At 41.3% G+C, this 26,010-nt stretch overlaps 1 protein-coding gene across 4 annotated transcripts; it reads left to right on the top strand.

The window, feature by feature from the left end:
* Nucleotides 1–45: 45 nt before the first annotated feature.
* ZBTB21 (zinc finger and BTB domain containing 21) lies at nt 46–26,010 on the top strand. 4 transcript variants are annotated; one of them, XR_015704779.1, is made up of 4 exons: nt 46–1,077; nt 12,712–16,052; nt 21,138–23,161; nt 23,535–26,009. XR_015704779.1 is itself a non-coding variant. In XM_087757798.1 (2 exons), the coding sequence occupies exon 2, from the start codon at nt 12,725–12,727 to the stop codon at nt 15,899–15,901; it is 3,177 nt and encodes a 1,058-aa protein (XP_087613924.1). In that variant the 5' UTR covers nt 46–1,077; nt 12,712–12,724; the 3' UTR covers nt 15,902–21,129. The 4 variants fall into 4 exon arrangements, 2 of the variants coding, with proteins under 2 accessions (XP_087613924.1, XP_087613925.1); XR_015704778.1 differs by having other exon boundaries at nt 21,138–26,010; XM_087757798.1 differs by lacking the exons at nt 21,138–23,161; nt 23,535–26,009 and having other exon boundaries at nt 12,712–21,129.

Here is a 26,010-nt window from a genome sequence, read left to right as displayed (position 1 = left end):
TTCAACAAAAACAAGAGAAATCTTGTAACTCTAATTTCTATTTTAATACTTGGATTTTGACAGATAAAGCCCTATTCAGGTATTTAATTCAAAATGGATAATTTCAATGAGAAGCAAGCCTAAAGCAATGATAACGTCCATTATAATTTTTCAAATCACTTCAGGATGAACGAGCAGTTACAAAGGGTCCAAGCCAAAATCCACCAGCGCCCGGGCATACACTGGGGAACGGTGGACTGGCTCGCGAGGACGCCACGTGCGTACCATTAGAAACTGAGCTCCTTTGCAAACCGCGCTGGACCTTCCCCCCTACATTTTAGAAAACGATGGATTAAAATAAATAAATAAAAAAAAGAAACCACAACACCGCAGACTATTGAATTAGGAGAACTGCGAATGAACGCTGTCTGCAGAGGTTTCCCCCCCCCACAGACCCCCGCCGGCGGCACGCGCGGCCCAGGCCACGGAGGGGGTGCGGGTTCCCACAGCGGCACCCCGCCAAATCCCACTGCCGCTGTCACCGGCCCCGCCGTGACACGGGCCCCACAACGGTGGGGGTGCGCGGCGGGGCGGGGGACCTGCCCCCCCCCGGGGCCGCACACACACCACCGACCCCCCCGGGGCGGCCTCAGTTTCCCTCCCGCGCGCTCCAAGCCGTTAACGGGCGGTGGGGGGCGGAGGGTGGCGGCAGCCGGGGACGTGTCGGGGGACCCCGGCGTTTGGCGCCCTCCCCGCCACGCGGCGCCGGGCGCGAGAGGCGGGCGGCCCGCGCGCGCGTGAGGGCTGCCGCCCGCCGCGCTACCTGTGGGGGAGGGGCGGCGGGTGGGGGATCCCCGTAACCGTCCCTCACCGCCACCCTCCCAGCCGCGCCAGCGCCTCGCCCCCCGCTCCCCCGCCGGCCAATCGGAGCGCTGCGCACGTGACGAGCGTTCCCTTCGATGACCTCATCCCTGGTGTGGGATGACGTCAAATTCAAGATGGATGGAATCACGGCGGTGGCAGCAGCGCGCGCGGGCGAACCGTGAAAGGAGGCGCCGAGGGGGGCAGCAGGGGGGGGCGCGGCTGGCGGCGGAGAGGGTGAGTAACGGCCGCGTCTCGCGCCCGTTTCGGGGGCTGCCCGCGCCGTATGGGTCTCCCCGTGTACAAAGGCGTCTTTTCCTGACGTAACTCTGAGGTGGTTTTTTTTTTTTCCCCCACCGAGCGGGGCTGCGGTCCCCGAGCAGAGCGGTGCGCATGCGCCGGTTACGAAACTCGCCCCCCTCGCCTCCGCGCATGCTCCCTTTGCTGTGAGGAAACGGCTGGTGCCCGTTGCGCCGGCACACGCCCGCCACATCGCCCCGCCGGCCCGCCTGCTGCGCATGCCCCGCGCCCGCACGCCGCCCCAGCCGGCCCTCCTGCGCCTGTGCCGCGCTCCCCCCCCACCTCCACGCCCCCCCGGGCTGGGATCCCGCGGACCTGCGCCTGCGCGGCGGCCGGAGCGGGGGCAGCGCCTGCCGTCGCTCTCCCTCACGGCGCATGCGGAGCGGCGCCGTTGCCGGGCGGGGGCGCGGGGAGGGGGGAGAGGCGGGGCAGGAGCGGCGGCGCGTGGGGAGCAGCGCGGGGGGGTGCGCGCGCCTGCGCCCCGCGGAGGCGGGGCTGGGCGGGGTGGCGGGAAGGTGCGCGCGGCCCCGTGCCCGTGTGTCCCTACCTGCGCTGCGCCGCCTGAGGAGGCGGTTACCCCGCCCTGCCCCGCCCCGCCGCAACGGCCGCGGGAGGGACGGGGCGTCCTCGCTGGTAGCGGCACGCTTCCCCCTCCGCCTGCGGGGCCGCGGGAGCTGCGGCTCACGGTTCTCCCCGGGCAGGTAGCGGCTCTGGTCCGAACTGTAAAACATGACAGAGGATCCGGGCGGGCTGTGCCTCAGTGTCCTAGGTCCTCCCCGGTGTGTCTTGAAGGGAGAGCCACGCTAGCCTGCAAATTTCAGGGCGGAAAGCAATCCGGCAAGGTTCCTGCGACCTATAAGTACATGCAGGTATTAAGCGAAGTGTAGTTTTGCTAGTCCAAGCGCTCCTTGGCTCTATTATTCATGAGTAGGAAAAAGTACATCTCACAGTCTCGTGGAAAAATCCTCTGCACTGTGTACCAGCATGTGCTATGCATTTGCAGAAGGCTGTGGAAGGCATTTTACCCCATCACGGCTCTCGGAGAGAATTTTACTTTAATGCTCTTTAAAGTCCAAACTGTCATAATATGTCCAGATCGGATGCGGCTCATGTAAAGTATCAAACGTCTGGAAAACTTAATCTAAAGGAGTTACTATGAGACAGGAAATATTGTGGAATTCCATTGTGTACTGAGTAAGCTCTTCTTAATAAGTAAATGGCACTCGTTTTAAAAGATATTCATTTTTTTGTTGTTGTTGGACTCAGTGGAAGTAAGAGGTGGGTGGGCTGCAGGTATAAGAATTGTGATGAATTACATAATCACACAACTGTTTGTGAATACAGTGAAGATCTTGTACTTAAGTTATAGTTAATATTTTTATCCTTGGGTAAATGTTAATATGAAAATAGATTTTTTTTTTTTTTTAAAATGTATTTTGTACAACAAGGTTTTCAATATTAAATTGGGAGTAGTAAATATGTATTACAGGTAAATCTAGTACTGCTTTGTGTTTGTATTGCCTGAACACTGCCAATTATAGTGCTCTGTTCTGGCTTTGCTCAAACTGACAAACTAACTGCTTTGACTAAAATTTTCCACCAGGGTTATGCTGATGTTCTTCAGGGGAAGTTTTGAGAAAATTTTAGCAACTGTTTTTATAAACCTTGTTTGCAAAAAACAAATTACGTGGTCATCTCTTGGGTGGAAGGGGATCTGACATCCCTTTCTCTCAGAAATTTTATTATCCACATGCTATACAGTTGTAAGCTCATAAGAACATTAAGTTTACTTTACCTGTAGAAAATCCACCCAACCTGACTGAATTGTGAACATTTAAAGAGCTGTCATTTGCATGTTCTCAGTAGGGACTCGCAGGGACAAGTCACAAATTACAACTTCTGGAGTTTTCAGCTACGACGATGTGTGCCAGACCAGGATCGATCAGGGGTTTCTCCAGCGGTGAGCTCCCCTGAGCCTGCTGGAGCCAAGATAACCCCTGGGGATCAGAACTGAGAGCGAGTGACCATGTCTCTTGCTCTCAGTGGTTCTTGCTCCTTCACGAATTTCAACATTGCCCTGTGATCCAAAACAGGATCAAAGTCATAAGGAGTTGGGTGCTTTTTTAAGGCCTAAGGTAACTTACCCTTTAGTACGTATTAGCACTCTTATTTAATATAAAAAGGGGCAATAGTTTGTAGGAAGTTCCTCTTTGCGCTGTATGTTTAATGGTACACAAGTATGATAAATGTGAACGTTTGTGCTTCCTTTTCCTGCTGTGTAGGTTCCAAGTGGCAGTGTGATACCCTGTCAGCTGACTCAAACTCAACACGCTTCTCAGGCTGAGAACCCTCCAGATCACTAGCAGCTTGATATCACTAAGAGACTGGGGTTTTGTGAGCTCATGTTTTTTGTGTGTGTGATCCTAGAGAATACTGATACACACAGAATTAAATAGTTGGTGCTCTGATCATTTTCATAGTAATGGCTGACTATGCTTTCCTTAAAATTAGAGGCATGCCAACATTTGGGTTTAAAAGGACAACTTTACAGAAAGCTGTGAGCTTTCATACTGTATTGAAGTTGTTTCTTTTTGAACTTCAGTAGCTGTGAAGCAGTTACCATAAAAAACATCAAGTAATTTCCCATTATAGTTTTAAACGTTTTGAAAGTTGTTTCATCTGCAAAATAGTGATAACTACAGTCTATAAACAAGTATAGACTTACAGGGTAGAGGAAGGAGGAGCTGGGGAGAGGAAGTTGGGCTGTAACCACCATATGGTTTGTACTGCACTGGGAGGTGCTATGCTGTGAGTCACACACTACAGTTGCAGCTATTTCCAGCTCTCATTAAAAGAAATTCTCAACTTTTGAGCAAGTGAGCTGTTTCATAATGAATTCTGCTACATTTAATGATCTGAGATCCTCAGAAGGGAAGAAAAAAAAATCTTGAGAGGCAGCAAAATCATTTATTATTTATTGCAAGTGGAAAGACTGCAATACGTCCTGCTTTAAAATAGATACTCTGTGCAGAGGGAGTTGCTTTCCCCAAATATTTATGGGGTAGATTTAGTATTAGTCTATATACTGTAATCTTTTTTCTTATTTTTTCCTTAATGATAATATTTAAGATAGCGTTTCTCTTATACTTTCTTTCATTCAGCAGTGAAATAAAAAAAAAATCTGTTGTCTTTGCTTATTGGTTACTTTATGTATTATGTTGTTCTAGAATAGTTCAGGCATATTTTATGAACAAGAAAAGAAAGCGTTGAGCAATTCTTCTACCTTCCTAAACTTATTCTGCCTCCACCCCTACCACCATCAGTTCAGCAGTCTCACAGCCCATCCAAAATAAGAAAGTTTTAAAATCACCTGGTCCTGATTGTTGAGGGGGTTTTCCCTCTGAGATGCAGTGAAACACCACACCTTTGTTGTGCAAAATCTGTCCGTACAATCTGTGATGAAAAGACATGAAAAATCCTTTGGGCAAATAATTTCAAAAAAGTGTTGTGAAACTGTCGTAGTAATTCATATACAATTAAATTGCATTCTTCAGGAAAGGAAGAAGTACTTTTCCCTTTTTTCTCTTGGAGCGTTAATCTCCTTATGCGTGGTTATTCCTACATCAGCACTTAAGAGTGCGAGTAATCTTTAGGTTGCAATTCATTCTTAGTAATCTCTTGGATAAGGTGTGGTTAGCGCAGGGACAGTTCTTACATGGGGAACAGTCAGTGTCTCTGCCACCCCCTTGCCCCCCATCCCTCTGACTCACTGATTTCCCTCCAGCGCTCTGTGGCTCATGCATAGGCCAGCACCAAGCCTGATACCACAATACACTGAAACTAGGAGTGTACCAGTAGTTGCAGGGGGGTGGGTGCCCACCAGCTGAAAAACATCAGAGCTACTTTGGAGTGAACTATTTGACATTCTGGTCTGAATACATTTGTAAGTATCTTCAGAGAATTTTTCAAAAATAGTGTACTTGGTACAGTAAATATGCCTCACAAAAAATTTTAAAGTAAATGAAGAAACACGGAAGGAAAAGCAGCAGAATTACAGTGATTTCTAATCACTCTTTGCCACAACTTAATCTACCTGTCACAACCAAAAGGAATTAGTTTATTTTGTGCCAGGACATAACTCAGTCCTTCAGCTGTTGAGGTCAATGGGCAAATTCCCTGCAAGTTCAGTAAGAATAAGACCAGCTCCTTTCTCATAAGTACTTCTGAGGAATAAAGAAAAATTACGTAGTGTTCTTGTTCATGGAGGAGGATTTTTAAATTATTTTTTTTAAAAAAAGTATATGAGATGTTGCCTGCCTCCAAATGCACGTGGACTTTCAGCAAGCTGAAAATCTTCCACGTGCTATTCATCACCTCATAAATCTCTTACATAAAACTCATGTAAAATTGCTGTTGTCTTCCCCCTTTTACAGTATCCTGTATCGTCTTTCCAGTATCTTGCCCATAATTAATGATGGCTGAATGGCATTTTCTTTGGATCCCTTCAGCGGGTGGAAGATACCTGCTTTCCCTGAATCATAAGTTTCTCACTTGGCAATTTTTTAGGCTCAGCGTTTGTATTCTGCATGTTTCAGTTTAAGTGCATCTCTTGTTTTCTTATAGAAACCTCAGTGTAAATGCAATTCTGTTGATAGAAAAGTACCTTATATGGGTATAATTAGCTTTTCCTCCCATCTAAAATATACTATGCCTGTAAAAAGCACCTTTATATTCATAGAAATATGCCCACAATTAGGGTTTGTCATTTTCACTATACCAGGAAAATTAAAAGCAGTATATAGACAAGATTTTGTTGTGAATGGGGCCAGTTAAACAAAGGAAGACTTGCTCATATAGTAAAGCAGATGACTGAATATTACTCAATTTGGTAAGTATATCTCAGCATTACCAATAAAATAATAAAGTCAACCTGTAGACAATGTACAAGTGTACACATTTGGTATGTGTCTCCCCTTCTTCAAATTCTTGTTTTCATGCATCTCTTACCAAAAAAACATGAAATATTTCTGGGGATGAGGTTTTTGTAGGTGTTTCAATTGTATGGCCATCGAGCCTTTCGGTCTTGTCCCATCAGAGAGTTTAATGGCAGCGTTACAAAACTCAAGAGAATGAAAACTGAAGAACTCCGTCAGGAAAGGTATTTTTAAACTTTTTAGTCTGTTGACTTAGTTTGCAGCAATTTAGATGATGATTTACACACCTTTCAGTCCAGGCATTGAGGCCAGGACAAATATTTTATCAAACTGTGATGTGTTTTAATCTTCATGAACACTTTCAAGAAGAATCAGAAAAGCTCACAGACGGCGCACATTCCTGCCCTCTCCCTTACATCCAGTAGTTGTGCAATCCTGTGGTCAGCTGGATCAGGTTACTGATCTGACAGCAAGCTAGTGCTTCCTTAGTGGGGGAGGAGACACGGACTGCTCCTTGCAGGAGCAATCCCTAGTTAGAACGGACTGAGAGTAAGATGAAATTGCACCCTTAGCTGCTGCTTTTTGGTAAACAAGAATGAGAAGGACAAGCAGAGCTTTCTGGTGTTACTCTGACATTTTGTAGTTTGCTGCAAGTCAGGAGGAGCTATTTTGAGTGTCAGTTGGTGAAACTACGGGTATGATCTGAATGTGAAAAGTAGCGTCTTATTTCTAAGAAAATTTGCAGTCTGTATCAGGATAACTGCTAATTATTTGTCTCTAGTTGAGGGCAAAATAAAGAGACTGCAGAATATTATAGAATTTCTTCTTTTCCTCTCCCTAAATTTCTGTTTCGGTATGTGTGGAGGACAAATATTTGGAAATTAATACATCAATTTTACACACTAGCAAATGTATTATTTATGTGATTTTATGCCTGTCTTCATACCAGTGAGTCTCTCCTTGCTGCTGACCTATTGGAAATGAAAAACATTTGTCTTCATGGAGAAAGTTCACAGTATTGTCTGCAGTGGAAAACAGCGGTTTGTCCTGGTTTCAGCTGGGATAGAGTTAATTTTCTTCCTAGTAGCTGGTATAGTGCTGTGGTTTGGATTTAGGATGAGAGTAATGTTGATAACACACTGATATTGTAGTTGTTGCTGAGCAGTGCTTACACTAAGTCAGGGACTTTTCGGCTTCTCATAGTGCCCTGCCAGTGAGGAGGCTGGAGGTGCGCAAGAAGCTGGGAGGGGGCACAGCCAGGACAGCTGACCCAGACCGGCCAAAGGGATATGCCATACCATATGGCGTCATGCTGAACAAAAAACTGGGGGGAACTGGGCGGGGGGGGGGCGCAGCCGCTGCTCAGGAACTGGCTGGGCATTGGTCAGTGTGTAGCGAGCAATTGCGTTGTGCATCACTTGTTTTGTATATTCTTTTATCATTATTATTGTTTTCCCTTCCTTTTTCTGTCCTGTTAAATTATCTTTATCTCAACCCACGAGTTTTACCTTTTTTCCAGTTGTCTCCCCCATCCCACCGAGGGGGAGTGAGCAAACGGCTGTGTGGTGTTTAGCTGCCTGCCGGGTTAAACCACAACACAGTTGAAATCACATTTCATTAAATGCAGGAAGACAGAATCCCTGAACTTGCAGCAAGAGATTACTCAAATATTTAGTTAGAAAAAGACTGTAGAAGTGCAAACAATCTTGCTCTACAGGTTTGGAGCTTTTACATAGAGCTTTTAGGGGTGTAGGGGGTGTGTGTGTGTAAATATATATCGACTGTAGGAGAGTATGTATGTTGCAAAGGCTGTTGATGGGAGAAGAAGCATTTGATAAACTGTTGTCAAACTCAAATAATAAAATCCAGCATAGGATCCTTGAGTAGAAGTTTCAGCAGCATAGGTTTCTTTTCCATCTGGACTCTTGACGAGTAATGGGACTTTTTTTCCCCCTTGTGTCTGGAACAGCACATGAATTATCAGAGCCATCAAATCCTCTGCAAAGCACTCAGAACTGAGCGCAACATTGCTGCGTTTACCTGGGGATACCCCAGGGAGTAATTTGTATTTCTTGGCTGAGTTTTATAGTCCACGTTTCTTTGGTTTTTTTAGTGGGTTTGCGCCCACCACACTTCTTATGTATGTCTGTTTTCCCTGTTGAAGCCCCTGTTAAGTGTCTCTTGCTGCCTGTCTCCTCTGTGTGCGTTTCCTCCTCCTTCCTTGTGCTTCTAACTGCGGTTTCTCACAGCCCTGGTGGCTCCTTGCTGCAACGTTGCATCTCATTAAGTGTTTCAGAACCAGAACATCGTCTTTCCCACTGCCGCCCCACCATGCTATTAACATAGCTTTAGCTGACAGCTAGGTCATAATGGAAGTCAGCAGGCAACATCAACATCTTATTTTAGTTGCTTGTGTATTCGCAAGTGTAAGCTGCTATGCTGAAATTGTTCACACAAATATCTGCCTGATTCTGTTTGTGAAGTTTCAGCATTGGTGACTTCATTGTTTCTGAAAGTGAAGTTTCAGATGGGCAAAGCTGATTGAACAACTTGCTGAGAACGAATGGGTAGTTTCATGGCTCCTCTTGCTGCAACTCTAATGCTCATCTGACCTCTCAGTGAGCTGATTAAGCTCCTAACCTATAAAATAGCAAACGTATAAAATACTGGGTTGGTTTTGTTTGTTTATTTGTTTCCTGCTTCTTTTTAGTGAGCTGAATCAATTTCGTCAAGTGAGCAGCAGAGCTGGAGAAAGGAAGAGGGAGGGTACCACAGGGCTGGGAGGAGGAGATGTGAGAGCAGGGGACAGAGGAAAGGAAAGGGAACTACCACTTCAAAGGCAGGGAGCTGTTGAAGATGAATAAACTGCTGGGCTAAAGATTAAGCTTTTTCACCCTTTCCTTGTGAAGAGCTTTCCTGAATAGAGGTTTCCTTTTTGCAGAAAGTAATTTTGAAGTAGTAGAGGTATCTTTTTCTATCCTTGTTCAAAAAATAAAATAAAATAAATCTCATGCCAAATATGGTACTTAAGTCTCTGAAATGTAGTTTGCTGAGATCAGTAGAGGGCTGTTGAAGATTGACAGTAAAGTCTCCTCCTGGCTTCTCAAAGGAAGGCTGCAGGTGCTCCTGCTGCACTTACCCTTCCTGGGTCTGGAGCCTTGGTCCTTCTGAGGGCCAGTAGCCGCTCTAGCATGTAACACCTGGACACAGACGATGGGAAATTTTCTGATACGCTCCTGCTGTTTCCTTGATGTCACCCGGACATCATGGAGGAAAAGAGGAAACAGCTCTGTTTCCACTCAGTAGTGAAGACAGCTGGAAAAAATGGTTGGAGAGAATAGAAGCAGATTATCTGGAGGAAAGATCTTAGGTAGTTAATGGCAAAATCATCTTCAGCTGAGGAAGTATGAGTCCTCAAACACCTGGAATCAAATCTAGTGTTCCAAGGGACTGCCGTAGTTCTCTTATCTACACAATAGCTAGGCACACCTTTTGTGTCAGGGCTGAGTTCAGTCAGCCAAGCATGGGCTTTGATGGCGAACTGTTGTAAGGAGTTCCTGCCTTCCTGTAGCTGCTCCGCTGCCGCAGGTTGCTCCCTCTTCAGTTATGCCAATGCATTCGTTCTTGAGATTGTGCTTTAGTATAAAAATTGACCAGCATTTGAAAAGAAATATTATTTGGTTTTTATTTATTGTCTGGTCTGCTGTGTAATACAGACCTGCAAATATTTGTACTGGCACGGCTGAGGAAGGAGTGAACTGCAGTGTGCAGATAAGATGAACAAATGGAGCAGGAGTGTCTTGGATCAACTTCGTTACTGAGAAGTGTTCATGAAGTGAAATTTTAATACATTGTACATTGACTCTAGTGATCTTTGGGGTTTTTCTACCTTTAAGTATTTCAGGCTTTCAGATGGCCTGTGTAAATGTGTTAAAATGGTTCTGCAAACCAGTTCTGGCTTTGTTTCTTAACATATCATAGCTTGTTTTATTTCTGACTGTTGTTCTTAAAGGCTATTAAGCTGAAAGTCAAGCACTTGAATTAGGAAATACCAGGATTAAAGCTGCCTTTACAGGATTAATTTGGTCCCTTGCCATTTATGTATGTTGCAGCCTTGGTTACTGTTCAAGTGACAGAGTTACATGGCACCAGAGAGCTCTGCCTCCTTCACTGCACCGAAGAGACCCTGCTCTGAGAATGAAAGGGAGGATTGTAATAGGATGCTTATCTCTGTCTTGTTTCATGTAGTAAATTGAAGGTTCTCTATGAGTAAAAAAGGAGAATGCAGAAAGAAGGATGGGTGACTACTGGATTTTGCTTTAGACATGTAGATTTTACACCTGTCTCTACTAATAGCATTACTGTGTTACAATAGACAAAGGAACGCATAATATTACATGGTGCTTATTCTGCAAGTATCTTACACAAGACCCAAGGCCTGGGTAAAGCAGATTAAAGTGAAAGATTTGAAAATACTTCAAAACATTTGACTAATATACTCCTTTCCCACTGTATCCTTGAAATATGGCTTCTGCAGCAACTTCTATTGGGTGTCTCTATAATACTGTTTTAGTTCAAGTTTTCTTCATAAGCACACTGTTGATCTGTTACCTCCATATACCATGCTGCACCTTGCATCCAAGATGAATAATTTGAGTTTGCAAACTCAGTTTCTTTCATGTGAAACTAAAGGAAAAGATGCATTCTTGGAACACTTGTTCTAATAACACTCCAAGTGTTAACGGGTGCTCAGACCACGAGACTGGATTAGGGCCAGTCAGACTCCACCACTTTAAATTGCAGTGGCATCCACAAAGGAGAAAGGTAGCACAACTCCCCCAGACAGTACTTTTAAGCAAAACATACAAAGCAAAACGAAACAGATTGGTTTCTCAAATTAATAGAAGCTTGACTGCTCTGCTCTTTTTAGATGGAGGGGGGGCGGGATTATGCATTATAACTATCTGAGGTGAATTAAGGATAAATTAATGTTTCTATGAAACGACTCTGCAAGACACTGAAACAGTCAGTAAAGAGAGATCTGGCGAGGAAACAGAATTCTGCTTTTGCTGTTGCCATGACACTATTAACTCATTCGGTAGTTTCAGGTTCTATGATATGATCAGTGCCCTGGGACATTGTATGTCTGACCCTTTGTATGGGTGTATGCAGCACCCTTTGATTCATTTCTCAAGAACTCCAATTTAGACTTCGATCACTTATTTGTATCCATTAGTTGTAAGATTTACCACCCCCATTTATTGATTATGGGCTAATGGATTCTTAATATTGTTTTCATTTTGATAAACTTTTCAGTATTGCTTGTAAGCTGATGAATAGTGAAACCTTTTTGTTGTAGTAGCATACATCATAAATATCTAAAGAGTAGTTTCTTAACTCAGCTGTAAAAGGAAGAGAATTCTTTTTAACAGGCACATCATTGACTTGTTTTACTACCACTATAGAGGAAGGTAGTGTAAAATTCCTACAGTTTAACTTGAACAGAATTGTAAGAGTGTCCATGAAAAAAAAAGAAAATTGGATATTGCTGATTTCTCTGTGTGTGTGCATGTACACAGATATATAAATTACAATTCATGCCACAGAAGTTCTTTGTTTAAACTGACTTAAAACCTGATTCTCTTCTTTTGTTAAGATCTGATCAGGAGCAGTCTATTGAGTTATTGAGACATCCTGCAGTACGGAGTGGGCTGTGTTTTGAAGCATATGGAACATGGGGATTTCTGCACTGCGGTTTAATTTGTACTTATTGTACTCTGGGATGCACCTGAGGGTAACCATTCCTCAAGTATATGGGTTGTGGGCATAAAGTGCTCTTATACTAATGAATAAACTAGAGACTTCAGTTCTCTGATTGCTTTTAAGCTAGAAGACAGCTATGCAGGGGTACTTCAATTATAATTGTGAAATTTCCAAGAAACCAGATCCTGTCAGTGCAGTTATAAGTGACACACATTTGATAGCTAGAAGTATACATTAACAACACTTATTAAACCTAAGCAAACATGATGAATTAATCTAGATTACAGACAATAATCATGCTGCCTTCTCTCTTCTCAGTGTTAATGCCCTTTCCATCGTCCTATTAAAAATGACAACAAAACCCCGTTAATTTGTTTAGTCAGCAGGAGACTGTCAGGGTTGCTTAGCCTCAAAAAGGTGACTCAGCATAACTAAGCTTTAGGTATCTGATTCAAGAGTTTATCAGTGCAGTTGTCAAGATAGATCTTCATAAAGCTAAAGCGGAGAAAAGATGATCAAGAGGGAAATGATTGAACTCTTCCTTCACGTGGACAGGTGTATTGCAGCAAGAGAACACAGCCCCTCTGCCCCCAGTTAGTTAGGTGTAATATTCTTGGTGTAAGATCAGCTGTTTGCAGTGTATGTGAAAGTGGGCACATGAGCTGGTTCTTCTCGTGCCTGTGCATCTGTTGGAGCTAACAGTATTGTTTTAATTCCCATACCTTTCCTCCAAACAAGCTGTTTTCTTCAGCATTGTTGATGGTGGTTTAGCCAGTTTATGAATTACAGAGGGATTAGGTGTGTTTACGTTATCTCTAACAACAGTTCACATAAGGCAACCTACAACTTTTTTTTTGTTGTTGCTCTTTTTCAGAAACATCAGAATCATGGAGGGGCTCTTGCATTACATAAATCCAGCACATGCCATTTCACTTCTAAGTGCACTGAATGAGGAGCGTCTAAAGGGACAGCTGTGTGATGTTGTTCTTATAGTAGGAGATCAGAAATTTCGAGCTCATAAAAATGTTCTGGCTGCCAGCAGCGAATACTTCCAGACTCTGTTCACAAATAAGGAGAATGAGTCCCAGTCAGTGTTTCAGCTCGACTTTTGTGAACCAGATGCTTTTGATAATGTGTTAAACTACATTTATTCTTCATCCTTGTTCATTGAGAAAGGCAGTCTTGCAGCTGTGCAAGAACTGGGCTACAGTCTTGGAATATCCTTTCTTACAAACATTGTTTCTAAGAGTCCTCAAGCTCCTTTTCCAGCTTGCCCTATTAAGAAAATACTGTATCAAGATGAAGATGAAAGTAGTTCTCAGAAGAGAAGTGTCATTGTCTGTCAGAACAGAATTGAAGCGCAAGCGAAAAGTATAAATCAAACACAACATGATTTAAGCCATACTTCTAAACCTTCACCCTCTGTTGCTGTCAAAACTAGCAGTAGACCACAAGTAACAAAACCAACTGAAACCCTTCACAACTTATCACTGACTGAAAGGAGATGGCTGAAGGAAAGCCCTGTGAGCTATACCAAGCTTCATGAAACTTCTGGAACTGTGGAGGATCAGAGCAGAGGTGGTTTAGTGAAAAGGAACACAGTACTGCCTCAAATGCCTTTAGCAGAGAAAGAAATTGCAAGCGATGAACCAGGAAGTAGTGGTCAGCTTTTAAGAGGAAAGGCCGCAGAGATGTCATTAAAAAGACCACGTCCACCAGTCTTGTCTCTGCGTGGCACATCAGAATCTACATTTTTGTTGCGAGAGGCAGGAAAAGGAAGTGGCCAAGGTGAAGACAGGAATTTGCTATACTACTCGAAGTTAGGGCTAGTAATCCCATCTAGTGGATCTGGTCCAGAACACCAAAGTATTGACAGAAGTGGGCCACTTGTAAAAAGTCTGCTTCGAAGGTCACTGTCCATGGACAGCCAGGTTCCTATTTACTCACCTTCCGTTGACCTAAAACCTTCACAGGTATCATCCTCCTCCTCACCAGGAACCAATGATTCCCAGAAGACATTTAATGTTTTATCTCAAAAGTCATCCTTGAAAGAGTCGTCGGAGAAGTTAGTCTTAGATGAAAAACCACAGGTAATACACCCACATCGCCTTAGGTCTTTCAGTGCCTCTCAGTCAACTGATAGGGAGGTTGCTTCCCCTCTCACAGAGGTGCGAATAAAAACTGAACCTAGCAGTCCACTTTCAGATCCTGCCGAAATAATAAGAGTTACAGTGGGTGATGCTTCAGCATCAACAAATAAAGACTTTCCTTTTAAAACCGAGGATGATCATAAGGAACCAAGCAGACTTCCAGCAAAAAGGAGATTTCAAGCTGATAGAAGACTACCGTTTAAGAAACTGAAGGCAGATGAGCAGGATTCTCCTGGGTCAGAAGATAACTTTGAGGAAGGCTCAAGCCCTACGCACCTTGATGCTGATTTTCCTGATTCTGATGTCAGTAAAGATGAATACAGTGAGATGGAAGAAGCAAGACCAAATAAAAAATTTAAATGCAAGCACTGCCTTAAAATTTTCCGATCAACAGCAGGTCTTCATCGTCATGTTAACATGTATCATAATCCAGAGAAGCCCTATGCTTGTGACATATGTCACAAGAGATTTCACACAAATTTCAAAGTGTGGACACACTGCCAGACACAACATGGAATTGTGAAGAATCCCTCACCTGCTTCCAGTTCACATGCTGTTTTGGATGAAAAATTCCAAAGAAAACTGATTGATATAGTGAGAGAGAGAGAAATTAAAAAAGCTCTAATAGTTAAACTAAGACGTGGCAAGCAAGGTTTTCAGGGACAGTCTGCCTCACAAGCACAACAAGTCATCAAAAGGAATTTAAGATCGAGAACCAAAGGAGCCTATATTTGTACCTACTGTGGGAAAGCGTATCGTTTCCTCTCACAATTTAAACAGCACATAAAAATGCACCCAGGGGAGAAACCAATTGGAGGAAATAAGGCTCCTAAGCAGAAAGATCACATTCATATTGAAAGCCCAGTAGAAAACAAAGAGGTTTATCAGTGCCGTCTCTGCAATGCTAAGCTCTCTTCGCTTATTGAACAGGGAAATCATGAGCGACTCTGTAGAAATGCTACTGTCTGTCCTTACTGCAGCCTTAGATTTTCCTCTCCAGAGCTGAAGCATGAGCATGAAAGCAAGTGTGAATACAAGAAGCTTACTTGTCTTGAGTGTATGCGTACCTTTAAATCATCCTTTAGTATTTGGCGTCATCAGGTTGAAGTTCACAATCAAAACACAATGGCTCCGTCAGAGAACTTTTCTTTACCTATCCTGGATCACAATGGAGAAATAAGTAGTTCATCAAGATTGCCTCCTCAGTCAGAATCCAATAAAATGAACAATTTTGTTGCTGCAAAGGAAGATGGTGTATTCAGTGATTCATCAGAACAAATAAATTTTGATTCTGAAGATTCCTCATGCCTACCTGAAGACTTAAGTGTTTCCAAGCAGTTTAAAATTCAAATTAAAGAAGAGCCGGCAGATGATATGGAGGATGAGGTCACTGAAACTAGCAGAGAACCTAAGGAAGTAGTCTCCAACAAAGATGCTGGTTTGTGGCCCTGTGAAAAGTGTGGGAAGATTTTCACTGTACGCAAACAGCTGGAGCGTCACCAAGAGCTCTTATGCTCTGTGAAGCCATTTATTTGTCACGTGTGTAACAAGGCCTTCCGAACCAATTTCCGCCTGTGGAGTCACTTCCAGTCTCATATGTCACAGGCTGCAGAGGAGTCCACAAATAAGGAGCCTGAGATATGTCCACCAGCTAATTCCCCATCACCACCACCCTTACCTCCACCCCCACCCCTCCCCAAAATCCAGCCTTTGGAGCCTGATAGTCCAACAGGCGTGTCTGAAAGCTCCACTACTACTGAAAAATTATTTGTACCACAGGAGTCAGATACACTCTTCTATCATGCTCCACCACTCTCAGCAATCACATTCAAAAGACAATACATGTGTAAACTCTGTCACAGGACTTTCAAGACAGCTTTTAGTCTTTGGAGCCATGAACAGACACACAATTAGCTTTAACAGATACCTTAAAAAGCTGGTTCAGTGGAGGCTGTGTTCACGATCTCAGATGTATGCCATATAACCTAGAAATCTAAAAGGATCAAAACAACGACGACGAAAAAAAATTTGGAATTTGTGATGCTGCTTGGATTTGAAGATTAAGGTAAATTAACTTGGTTAGTAGGTAGAAAGCAGAGTAATTTAAAATACTGTGGTCTGGGATCTAATAGTAACAGAATAATTTTTGTTTCATTTAACACTGAAATACGATCACATCTGGATTGTATGCATGGATCTTCATCCTGTGATGTTGGTGTGTGCGTGTGTATTATATATAAAATTATATATTAAATGAAAGAGCAACAACAATTTGGATTCTAACTGTGAGTTTATAGTAGTGAAATACTGTAACCAACTTCATTAATTTTTTTTAAAAGAAACCAACACACAAGCTCCATATAAATAGTTGCCATGCACTTGCAGTTAGGGAGGAAGCAGATGGAGTGTCTTGCTGTATTGACTTAGGTCTTAGAAACCTTTAGCAATAACAAATAAACCTCAAGTTTGAGTAATCCTGATGTTATCAGATACGAATGTTTGATATTTTAAGGGAACATAGAATTGTTTTGTTGTTATATGGAACTTGTGCAAATTAAAATAGAATCTAAAGTCAGCAATATTATTACTAAGATTTTATATAAAAATTAGCAGCAAGCCTGCTTTCAGCCATTTAATTATAAGTTTCTAAGGAAAATTGGGGGAGGGGGTACTTTGCTTTATATAATGTCCCAAAGACTAATTTACTATAGATACTTCAGTAGCTAAAGACATTGTATTAACAGCCATCATAATGCAAATGGTACTGTTTATAATATGAACTAAGATTGAATGGATGTCGGACAAGTTTCATAATTTTGTTTCCACTATTTGTACAACTGTTTGTAATTTTAACTACAAAGGAATGTATAACTATTAAATCAAAAAAAGAAGAGCTTATTAAGGGACAGAAGATGAGTTGTGTTCCTACACATAGTAATAAGCTTGGCCATGAGTACAAAGATATGTTTTAACAAAACCTAAAAATGTAAATATTTATATAGACACCTGTATAAATGAAGAAGTATGTATTTGCAATTTGTATTAAGCATACATATCCAGCTCAAAGCAGAGGAAAAACCATCACACTACAATCACTGCATTTTATGAATACAATGCATAGAATATTTCTTTCTGCCGCTTTCTATAATTTGTGATACTGTGTTGCAATTTTCTAATTTGTTGAAAATCGTGGTAATAATGGGCTGCAGATATTCTGTGCAGTTCCATTATTTTACCTCAAATCACAACTGGAGCATTTAGTGTAAGTAGGATCATAGGTATTTACCAGAAGCTATAGTAAGGGTCCAAAATTATTCTGTAAGTAAAAGAAATATTTACCCAGAAGTAGGTGGTAAACTAACAGTGAAAAATTCTTCTACTAGAATTTAAGCTTAATGGAGTGGTGATGGATTAAAATGAGCGTAAATGATGCAAACAGTATTGCTGAAAGCAACAGGAGTTCGGTCACCAGTTTCAGGGGGAGCAGGAGGGAGGCTTTAATTGTGTATGTAACAATTTTTTTTTCAGCATCCCAAACTCAAAAGTAAAAAGAATTGCAAAGTGACACTAAGATTTAGCAAAATAAAGCACAAGTGTTAACTCCTAAGAATCGGAGGATGGGCATCCTTAGTTAGGCACACACAGGAGTAGACTTCTCTCAGTGCAAGCCCAAGTGTGCCACCATTTTTTCCAACAGATTTGTTACTATTATTATTTTTCCTTTTGAGTTAAGTTTAAAAGAATTGGCTCAGGATGGACCACTGACTTTTTTCCAGCTACGACAAAAATTGCAATGTTAGTTTCAAGCCTCTTCTGTTTCATTTTTGATTAAAATCTAAAATTGTTACTAAACACTTCTAATAGTAACGTGTTGTCCTTTTTTGTCCTCTTTCAGCCAAATTGTATCTGAATATGATTACGCTAATTTGTTAGAATATCAGTTAAAGTCTTTTGGTAACATTGCAATTAAAACACGGTACTTGTTTAATAGTGACATTTCTAGTTATTGACTTTTTTATTCCACCTAATAAGACTAAATTTCTTTCATACCAGAAGCAATTTCGAAATAAAATGGTTATTGCACTTAACCTGGTTTAACAAAATCAGAAAAACATAAAGCTTTGCTAAGGATCCTTTAAATGTATTTAAGAAATCTGTGCATATAAAATATGAACATGTTTTTGTAAAATGGCTCCTAAGTTTTCACTAATGATTCTGCTACACAACAGTCTGAAAGTTTATATGTAGCCTTTTAAAAATCAGCGTGCTTTCTAAAGGAAGATGGCAACTAGTTCAGCTATGTCATAGTCATCTAACTTCCAACTGGGATTCTGCTATGTGATATGATGATAAATTCCACACACTTGAAATCAAAAGTTTGTGCAACATCTTTGAAGAAACCTTGACCTTTTTCCTAGGATAATATGTATTATAAAAAATCCATAGAATATTTTTGGTCTAAATAGCCTCCTTCTAAGTTTTTCTTTGGTTGTTGGGGGTTTTTTGTTTGGTTGGTTTTTTTAAGTTTTGTTCTTAACTTTGAGGGTGTTCTGTGTTTTTTTTTTTTTTAAATTCAGTTCCTGTTGTTTAGTAAAGGAATTCAGGATCTCTGAAGTTTAAATATGAGATGTTTATATAGCAGTTCTGGTTTTCTATTAGCTTTTATACAGTACCTTAAAAAGCCCTTGATAGAAGTGTTTATTTTGGAGGATACGGAATAAATATGCTTCCACTTATATAACTTTAATATATGTTTTAAAAGTTAAATTATGGAAAAATGTTAGTTGCTTGTTTATAAATAAAGGTCTTTTGTAGAGTGTCTAGTCTGGCCACAGCCAAAATAAAAGGCAAATTTATTGATACAAAAAACTGTCTTCATCATATTTTGTTTAATTTTGTAGCTGTGTACTGAAGTGACACAAAGTTAGAGGTCTTGTTAAATATAAAAAGTGTTTTGCTTTTTTTTCTTAAAATTTGTGACAGGAATGTGCAGATGTTTTAATATATAGACTAGAATCTTTAATTCTTTCTTTTTTTTTCTATTTTTATAATCTGTCAGATAAATATCAGAGAAATATCCTGCTTCAGTGGAAGTACAGTGGAAACTTCCATTGCATTTAAGAGGAGCAGGGTTGATCCATGAAATGTATTTTGTTTTGGGACTTTTTTTCCTTTCAGGCACTGTGTTCCCAAAGTGTCTAAAAGCCTCTGGTTAAGTTCCATTGAGATCAGTCTTAATTATTTTTAAACATGTGCTTAAGTTCTTGGCTAAATTGGGACCATGATCAACCATTGAAAGTGAGCAATGGCAGAAAAATGCATACAGATTTTTTTTTTTTTTAAGTCCCAGAACCAAAAGTTAAGATTAATTTTCCTCTACCTAAAAACTGCATATACAGCTAGGGTATAATTCTGTAGTTTCAAAACAACAAAGGAAGTGAACCAGTAATAATACCGTCTCTACTTCTTGTATCTGCGCTTTTTCTTTTTCTTTTTTTTTGATAAGGGGGGGAGTGAAACACCCTGTGACAGCTGACTGAGCAGATAACGGGCTAAAGTAGTAGGTGACACTAGAGTTTGTCTTGTGTATTTCAGAATGGAAATGTAGCCTTATCCGTGAACCAAAACACAGCTGTAAGAGACTTGCTCCTGCATTTCCTATTTAGGCAGGCCTTCTAGTGACATCCAGTAGATTTTTTGTCTGATGTTGTTTGTTTGTTTTCCCCCCAAGTAGGGCATGCGGGTTTGGTCTGAAGCTAGACATACTCTGGTTTTGTTCCAAGCTTCCAGTGATAAAACTAGAAGTTCCTCACAGGGGATAAGAACAGACTATGCCTACCTTCTTGGCACTAACAGTGAGGGTGCAAATATATGGCATGAGCCTGTAATCTGGCATGTGCCTATACTGTTCAATAAAATTGTTTACATTTTCCTATCAGAAGATTTAGATAAAAATCAAAGCAAGCTTAGGGTTTGGTTTTTTTTTTAATGTTGCTGTTAATGAATCAGTGTTAAAATCTTGGTTTTGTTTTTGTTGAACACAGCCTGATAGTATTTTTTAATGTCATTGATTCTTGTTTATTTAAAATGACTTGTGAAAAACTGTGCTGTAACTGTTGTACATAAAGGGACACTATCAAGAGAAGGTTGTATACAGTAAATGTACTTACCTGTATTAAGAAAACTTGATATTAATAAAATCAAAGAATTTAAAAACATGAATTGAGTCATAACACTTGAGCTGCTTGGGCATGAAAATGCCTATTAAGGGCATCCTCAGTTGTTGAAGGATGTCTGAAAAATGTGTCTGAATTCTGCGGGCTGAGCTTATTTTTCATGTTGCTTTTTCTCTCACTATTCCAGAATAAAGGACTCAATCCATTTTTCGTTTTCCAGTTTATCAGCGATACATATTACCTTTTAAAGACACAAACTTCCCACTATTGCAGCAGCATGTTTAATTAAAATATGTACATAAAACCAGAACAAACTATCTTTTGCAGTGTAACATGCAAAATACATATAAAGTACACATTTTAAGGCTTATTCTTGACAGTGTCCCTTTTTAAAAAGCAGAAAAATGGGATCACTTTTAGTGCGTGGGTACAGGGCAATAGTTTCCTACAGTTTCTAGAAATTGGAAATATCCAATATATTTGCTATAGAATTTTCCAGTTAGTTACACAAAATCACTTGTCATTTTAAAGGATTATAGAGGTAAGACAAAAGAAGCTGGTTTTATAATCCTGTATACCTTATAGTCATTGTATATCAGTTCGATATGGCAGTGTTGAATTTTAATTAAGGATGGGTTTTTACTTTTTTTAGTACTGAGACTTAATTGCTTAGGGTAACTTTTTCTTTAATGTAATGTAAATCCATTGCTGCTTTGTACAACTTTTTCTACTGTGTGTTTTCTTTACTTAGATCTTGACTAAGAAATATTGGCGTCCAATAAACTTACACTTTGTTTCTTTTGAATTACTGTGTCTTATACTGGAATCTCTTGGCAAAGTGTGATGTTATTGTACATAACCATTGTGTCTGTGGGCTGGGAATTTTGTTTATAAAAAAGCATCTTTTGATCTATTTGTTGGATGTAAGTCATAGTTTTTACATTACTAAAATAATGACTTTTTGTTTGTTTTAGTCAGTGCCCCACTGAATTTTTTTACTGGAAAATACAAGAAAACCAGCTGCTCTAGACGATCTCTTACAAGCTTGAGCACAGCCCAAATTCTGCTTCCTGTGCAATCGGTGATTAAAATGGGACTTTGTGGAAGCAGTGTTACATCAACTGAGTATCTCTTTCATCTAAAACTGGATTGAACCAGACGTTTGAAAATACACTGTCAGGAATGTTTATGGTATTTTGCAGTGCTCTCATCTAAAGCAGTTTTGCTGCATGTATTTCCCTCTTCAAAAAGCCCTGTGTAGGAATGTACTTGTGTGGATTCCCATGATGCAGAAAATGATCTCTGTCTTTTGGGAACAGGGTTTACTAGGCTCCTCTCTTCAAAGTAGATGAGACCTATCTGTGAAAACTCTTAGGCCAGTTTTCTCAGCTTCTTGGACTCCACATTTGCTGTCCTTTGCCATTTTTAATTTGTGCAGTTTGGTTGAAGCTGTTGACCAGTTTCACTCACATTTAGAGGAGACAAGATCTCAAGAGTTAATCTCCAACAAGTTTCATAAACATCACTGACTGGGTAGCAAAGAATGGTCTTAATGGGAAGGATAAGATTTGCAGCAAGAGCATGTGCTGAAGAGTTATCTCTGCTTTTTACCCTAGTGCTTGTCACTGTGTGCATGTGTACTGTCTTGTCAGAGTAAGTGGGGCAATAGGTAGGTGAAACATACGGCAGAGCTGAAGTAACAGGTCTGCCAAATGGTCAGAATTAAGGGTTGAAAGGGCACTCCAAGGTCAAGAGGATTTGGGCCTTTGATGCTCCGTAAATCTCTTTGAAAACAGGGACAAAGGGCTCCTGGCTTGTCCCTCCGTGGAGCATCCCTGCACATCAGAAGTTAGGTGAGCTGTGGAAAAGGTAAGGAGAGGGGGGAGAGCTGCTCCCTGACTCGTTCACAGAGTGGTAGATCACCAAAGGTTTGGCTCCCTCTTTCTCCTTTCAGCGTGAGGAACTCCTCCAGCTCTTTCTGCATCCAGTTAAGATCTTTATACAGTCTTCTCTCTGTTACTGTTTTTAAGCAGTCTAACATCTGCTTAAATGCTTCACAGAAAATGTCTGCTCTAGAGACCATACAACCTATATTTGACATAAAAGTCAAGAAGCAAACCAAAATGGTAAGAAGTTACTCATCATGCCATGAGCATTGCGCCTGTTTTCATAGTTATTTTTTGTTCTAATTCCAGCCATCCGCTTCTAAGACAGTTGCTCTGCAAACAAAGCCAGTAACTTTTACTTACTCTTCCATTCATAGAATGTTTCCAGTTATCACTCTCTTTTTAATACACAAACACCAACAGGATAATTTTTACTATTAGACCTACATGGATAATATTTCTGTTTCCAGTCCTGAAATACTCTGGCAATGGAAATTTTAAAGGTGTTGGCCGCAATGAAGCAACATACACAACTTACATTTCCCCTTCATTTTACATGCGTTGAAAGAGTACATGGAATGCAAAGCCAGCTTCTCTTCAGAAAGAATTTGCTTTAAATTGCCTCTGCCGTTTTGATACAACCCTTAACAATTTCTTACTGTCTTGTCAGTGCAGGACCTAAGATGGATACAGTTCTTTGATGTCACGGAGCCCTGGCTGTAATCATTAGCTTAAGCTGATATTTTAGGGCACACGTGCTCATCCAGCAACATGTATCTCTCCAATGAAGTGCACTGGTGTTAAAAATGAGGCAGTGATGAAGCAGCATGACCTGCTGGGATTACAAGCAGCCAGGGATGCTTCTCCTGGAAGGAAGAGACCATACTGAGATTTGCAGGCTCCACAGGCAGGTGGCTGGAGGAAAAAAGGGCAACGAGCCAGAAGAGGTGGGAGAGAGTAGGATGACAACAGCAGCAGAACATAAGATACAGAAGAGAGCACGCTGTTGCCCTGCCAAAACAAGAAAAAAAATCAGCCTCTGTTTTAAGGTGTCATTTGTGATGAATATGGCTCTTTGTTTCCCGCTTTTTCCTTTCTTCCCTAATGAACAGGTAGGAGTCCCTGGGGTTTGACACCTTCTAACCCCTTTTGCCTGATAAGAAACTGCATCCGTTCCTCTATGCTATAAAGTCTATGAAAGAGTTTCAGGGAAGAAACCCTCCCAAAAGATTGTTTAATAATATTTCCCCTACAATATTGCATTGGGGGAAGTTAAGGTCCTCTTGGAACAGGCTTTGAAAACTGCAACATCCTGAGGGCTTCACTAGGTGTGGCAGATATACCTGTGGAGATACATTCGCAGTTTCTCCACCTCACCACCTGCACCTGTGGGTCCTAAAAAGAGGGGGATCTAAAACCAGAGGAAAACCTATAGAACAGTAAGTACAGCTCTGTTGACCACCATCCTACTTACTCCTTCCTCAGCTGGCTGGTCCTTGGCTTCATGTCCATCTCTTGCTCTGCGGGGCACCCTGTGTGGAGTCCAGTGAATGTCAGAACAGACACAGCTGTGCCCACCCACAGGGGGAAAGGTAAAGGCTTCCTCTCTGCCTTGCAGCCCAGGGCTGTGATTAACAAGGCGGCTGCTATTTGGTGCTGCCTCTTCTTCGCTCATCAGTCAACTGAGCAGCCAAATGCCACAAGAAGGAAACTTAGCTTTGTTAGCTTGCATTCAGATTACTTGTTTCAGGAGAAATTTGACTGAGGCATGTAAATGCATTTTTTTAAGAGCATGAGAAAAAAACGTGTAAAAATACCAAACTGTCACTCTGAATAAGTCTGGAGGAGAATCACTGATATTAAAAATGAGATTTGAAATTGGGTATTTTTTTAGCAAGTATTACTACAAGGCTCAAGAGGGAAAGAACCACATAGAACCTTCATTTTATGGAGATGATCCTATGATCTATTACGTGCCTCCAACACTGTGTACAGGCATTAGGATGAGCCAGAAAAAAGACGGCAACATCACACCCACCTGAAGAGCCACACTGGAAAGCACCACACAGAAGGTGAACCCCTCTTTCTACATATATGTATGTATATAAAAATGCATGTGACTGTGTTTAAATATGGCTCTGTTACACAGCAATTGCTGAGTTTGGAGAAAATTCCCTGTTAGGTCAAAGTCATGTTATAATACACTTTTGTCTAAAAGGTGTCTTCTCCAGTATTATTTCCTTCACTAAGCAGCATGGTTTCTGCCTAACTGATAGCTGGGAGCAGAGAGACGAGTTGCATCTCCAGACTCTTCGATCCTTGGCTCCCTATTGAGACTGCCAAGGAGGAGGCCAGCCTATCCCAATGGTTTCTGCAGCACGGACAGTTGTCTAAGAATAATGCAAGAGGATTAGTTGTAGTTTAACACCTATTATGATAACATAAAGTCAACACACTTGAACATAATGCGAACTCATGACTGAGGAGTTAAAAGCTTTTTACCCTTTGCCTGTGCCGTAACACATTGCATTCTCCTTCAAGGCACTGGCAGGATTTGCCTAACCGTATTGTGAGTGAGCCCATGCCCACGCGCTCCAAACTCTTAAGTGTTTTAGCCTTAGCGCAGTACCCATGGGGGTGTGCTCTGGGATGACAGGCAACACAGAATTGCTACATGCCCTTGGATTTTCTTAGGGCTTTAGCTGAGTTGGAGCATTTTTACTGTTCTTCTAGAAGGTGTGGGTTCTGAGATTTTTCGCAAGCCTTTTTTATTTCATACTCTTGCTATTAATTTCCTGCAACATTGCTTGAAATGCCTTTGCTCTCAGTCTGAAACGTGAAGATCTCTTTTACTACTTACCAAGTCCTTTCTTCCTTCTGATGCCCGACGTTCCTGAAGCCAGTTGGTCTTATGGTCCTCAAGCATGTGTCTGAGGAGCATGTGAGTGTTTGTACTGCGTGGGAGAAGCACACGTCCCTGGGAAGTCAGCATCTCCTGGGCTGGAGCCCAAGATTCAGGAGAGGCAGGAATCTCTCCAGTCGTTTGTCAGGAGATTCTTCAGCTCTATCTTGGACATGGGAAGCCTTAACCATTTGGGCACAATGTTAACTCTGAGCCTAAATTAACCCACAGGCATGAAACTTCACGTAGCTGGAATCAGCCATCACGTCTAGGCTGCCGTCCTTGAGGAAGGCAGCTCACAGTCCTGCTTAGAGTACCGCCATCTCTCCCTCCCAGCACCATCACCTCTGGTGATACTTGCGCTCTCTGGTGGAGAGAACATGAGTGGCTCCAGCAGGTGAAAATAGAGAAAAAAATACAAGAAGCTTGTCTGTCATGTTTTAGTTTGTGAAAACTCACGGTATTTTACTGAAGTCTAGTAAATATATTTTTGAAGAGTCATCATCATAGAAAAATTAATACTCTCAAACATATTTTTCCTTCCTCCATTGCGGTGCCAGATACAAGTAGTAAACAAAACAATCAGCGATTCCAGACAAAATGTCTGTTATTAGCCTTTGTTCCTTTTGCAAGGTTGTGACCACTTAGGAATAGATTATTTACCGGATATTGGAGAGTTGGAAAAGTGTGGTTCTACAGAGAAAAGCAAAATAGTTGTAATATGACAAAATCATAAGAGACTTATAAAATTAATGGGTGAAATACTGATGTGTTACAATGAATACAAACACCATGGTGCTGTTATTTGTGCGCTTTCTCATGTTGTTTTCTTTTTTCCTTGATTGATAGGCTGTTTTTTGTGCATGAATGGCTTCAAAAGAAAGTAGAAGTAAAAGAAAGTGCAGATATTCAAGGTGTACCAAGTTGGGTCCATGGTTGCTCTAATAGGATTGAAACATGGCTTTGCAGTTTTGTTTTATATCTGAATACATAACTTGAAATTATATTTGGTCAAAATAAAACATTGTGACCCATTTGTTTTGAAACTTAGCCAATTTG

Source organism: Nipponia nippon, unplaced genomic scaffold, assembly GCF_047370975.1.
Source record: "Nipponia nippon isolate SJK-2023a ecotype South Korea unplaced genomic scaffold, ASM4737097v1 scaffold_2, whole genome shotgun sequence".
NCBI classification, from domain to species: domain Eukaryota; kingdom Metazoa; phylum Chordata; class Aves; order Pelecaniformes; family Threskiornithidae; genus Nipponia; species Nipponia nippon.
The sequence above is the reverse complement of the archived record's forward strand: the minus strand, read 5'-3'. Positions and strand labels throughout refer to the sequence as shown.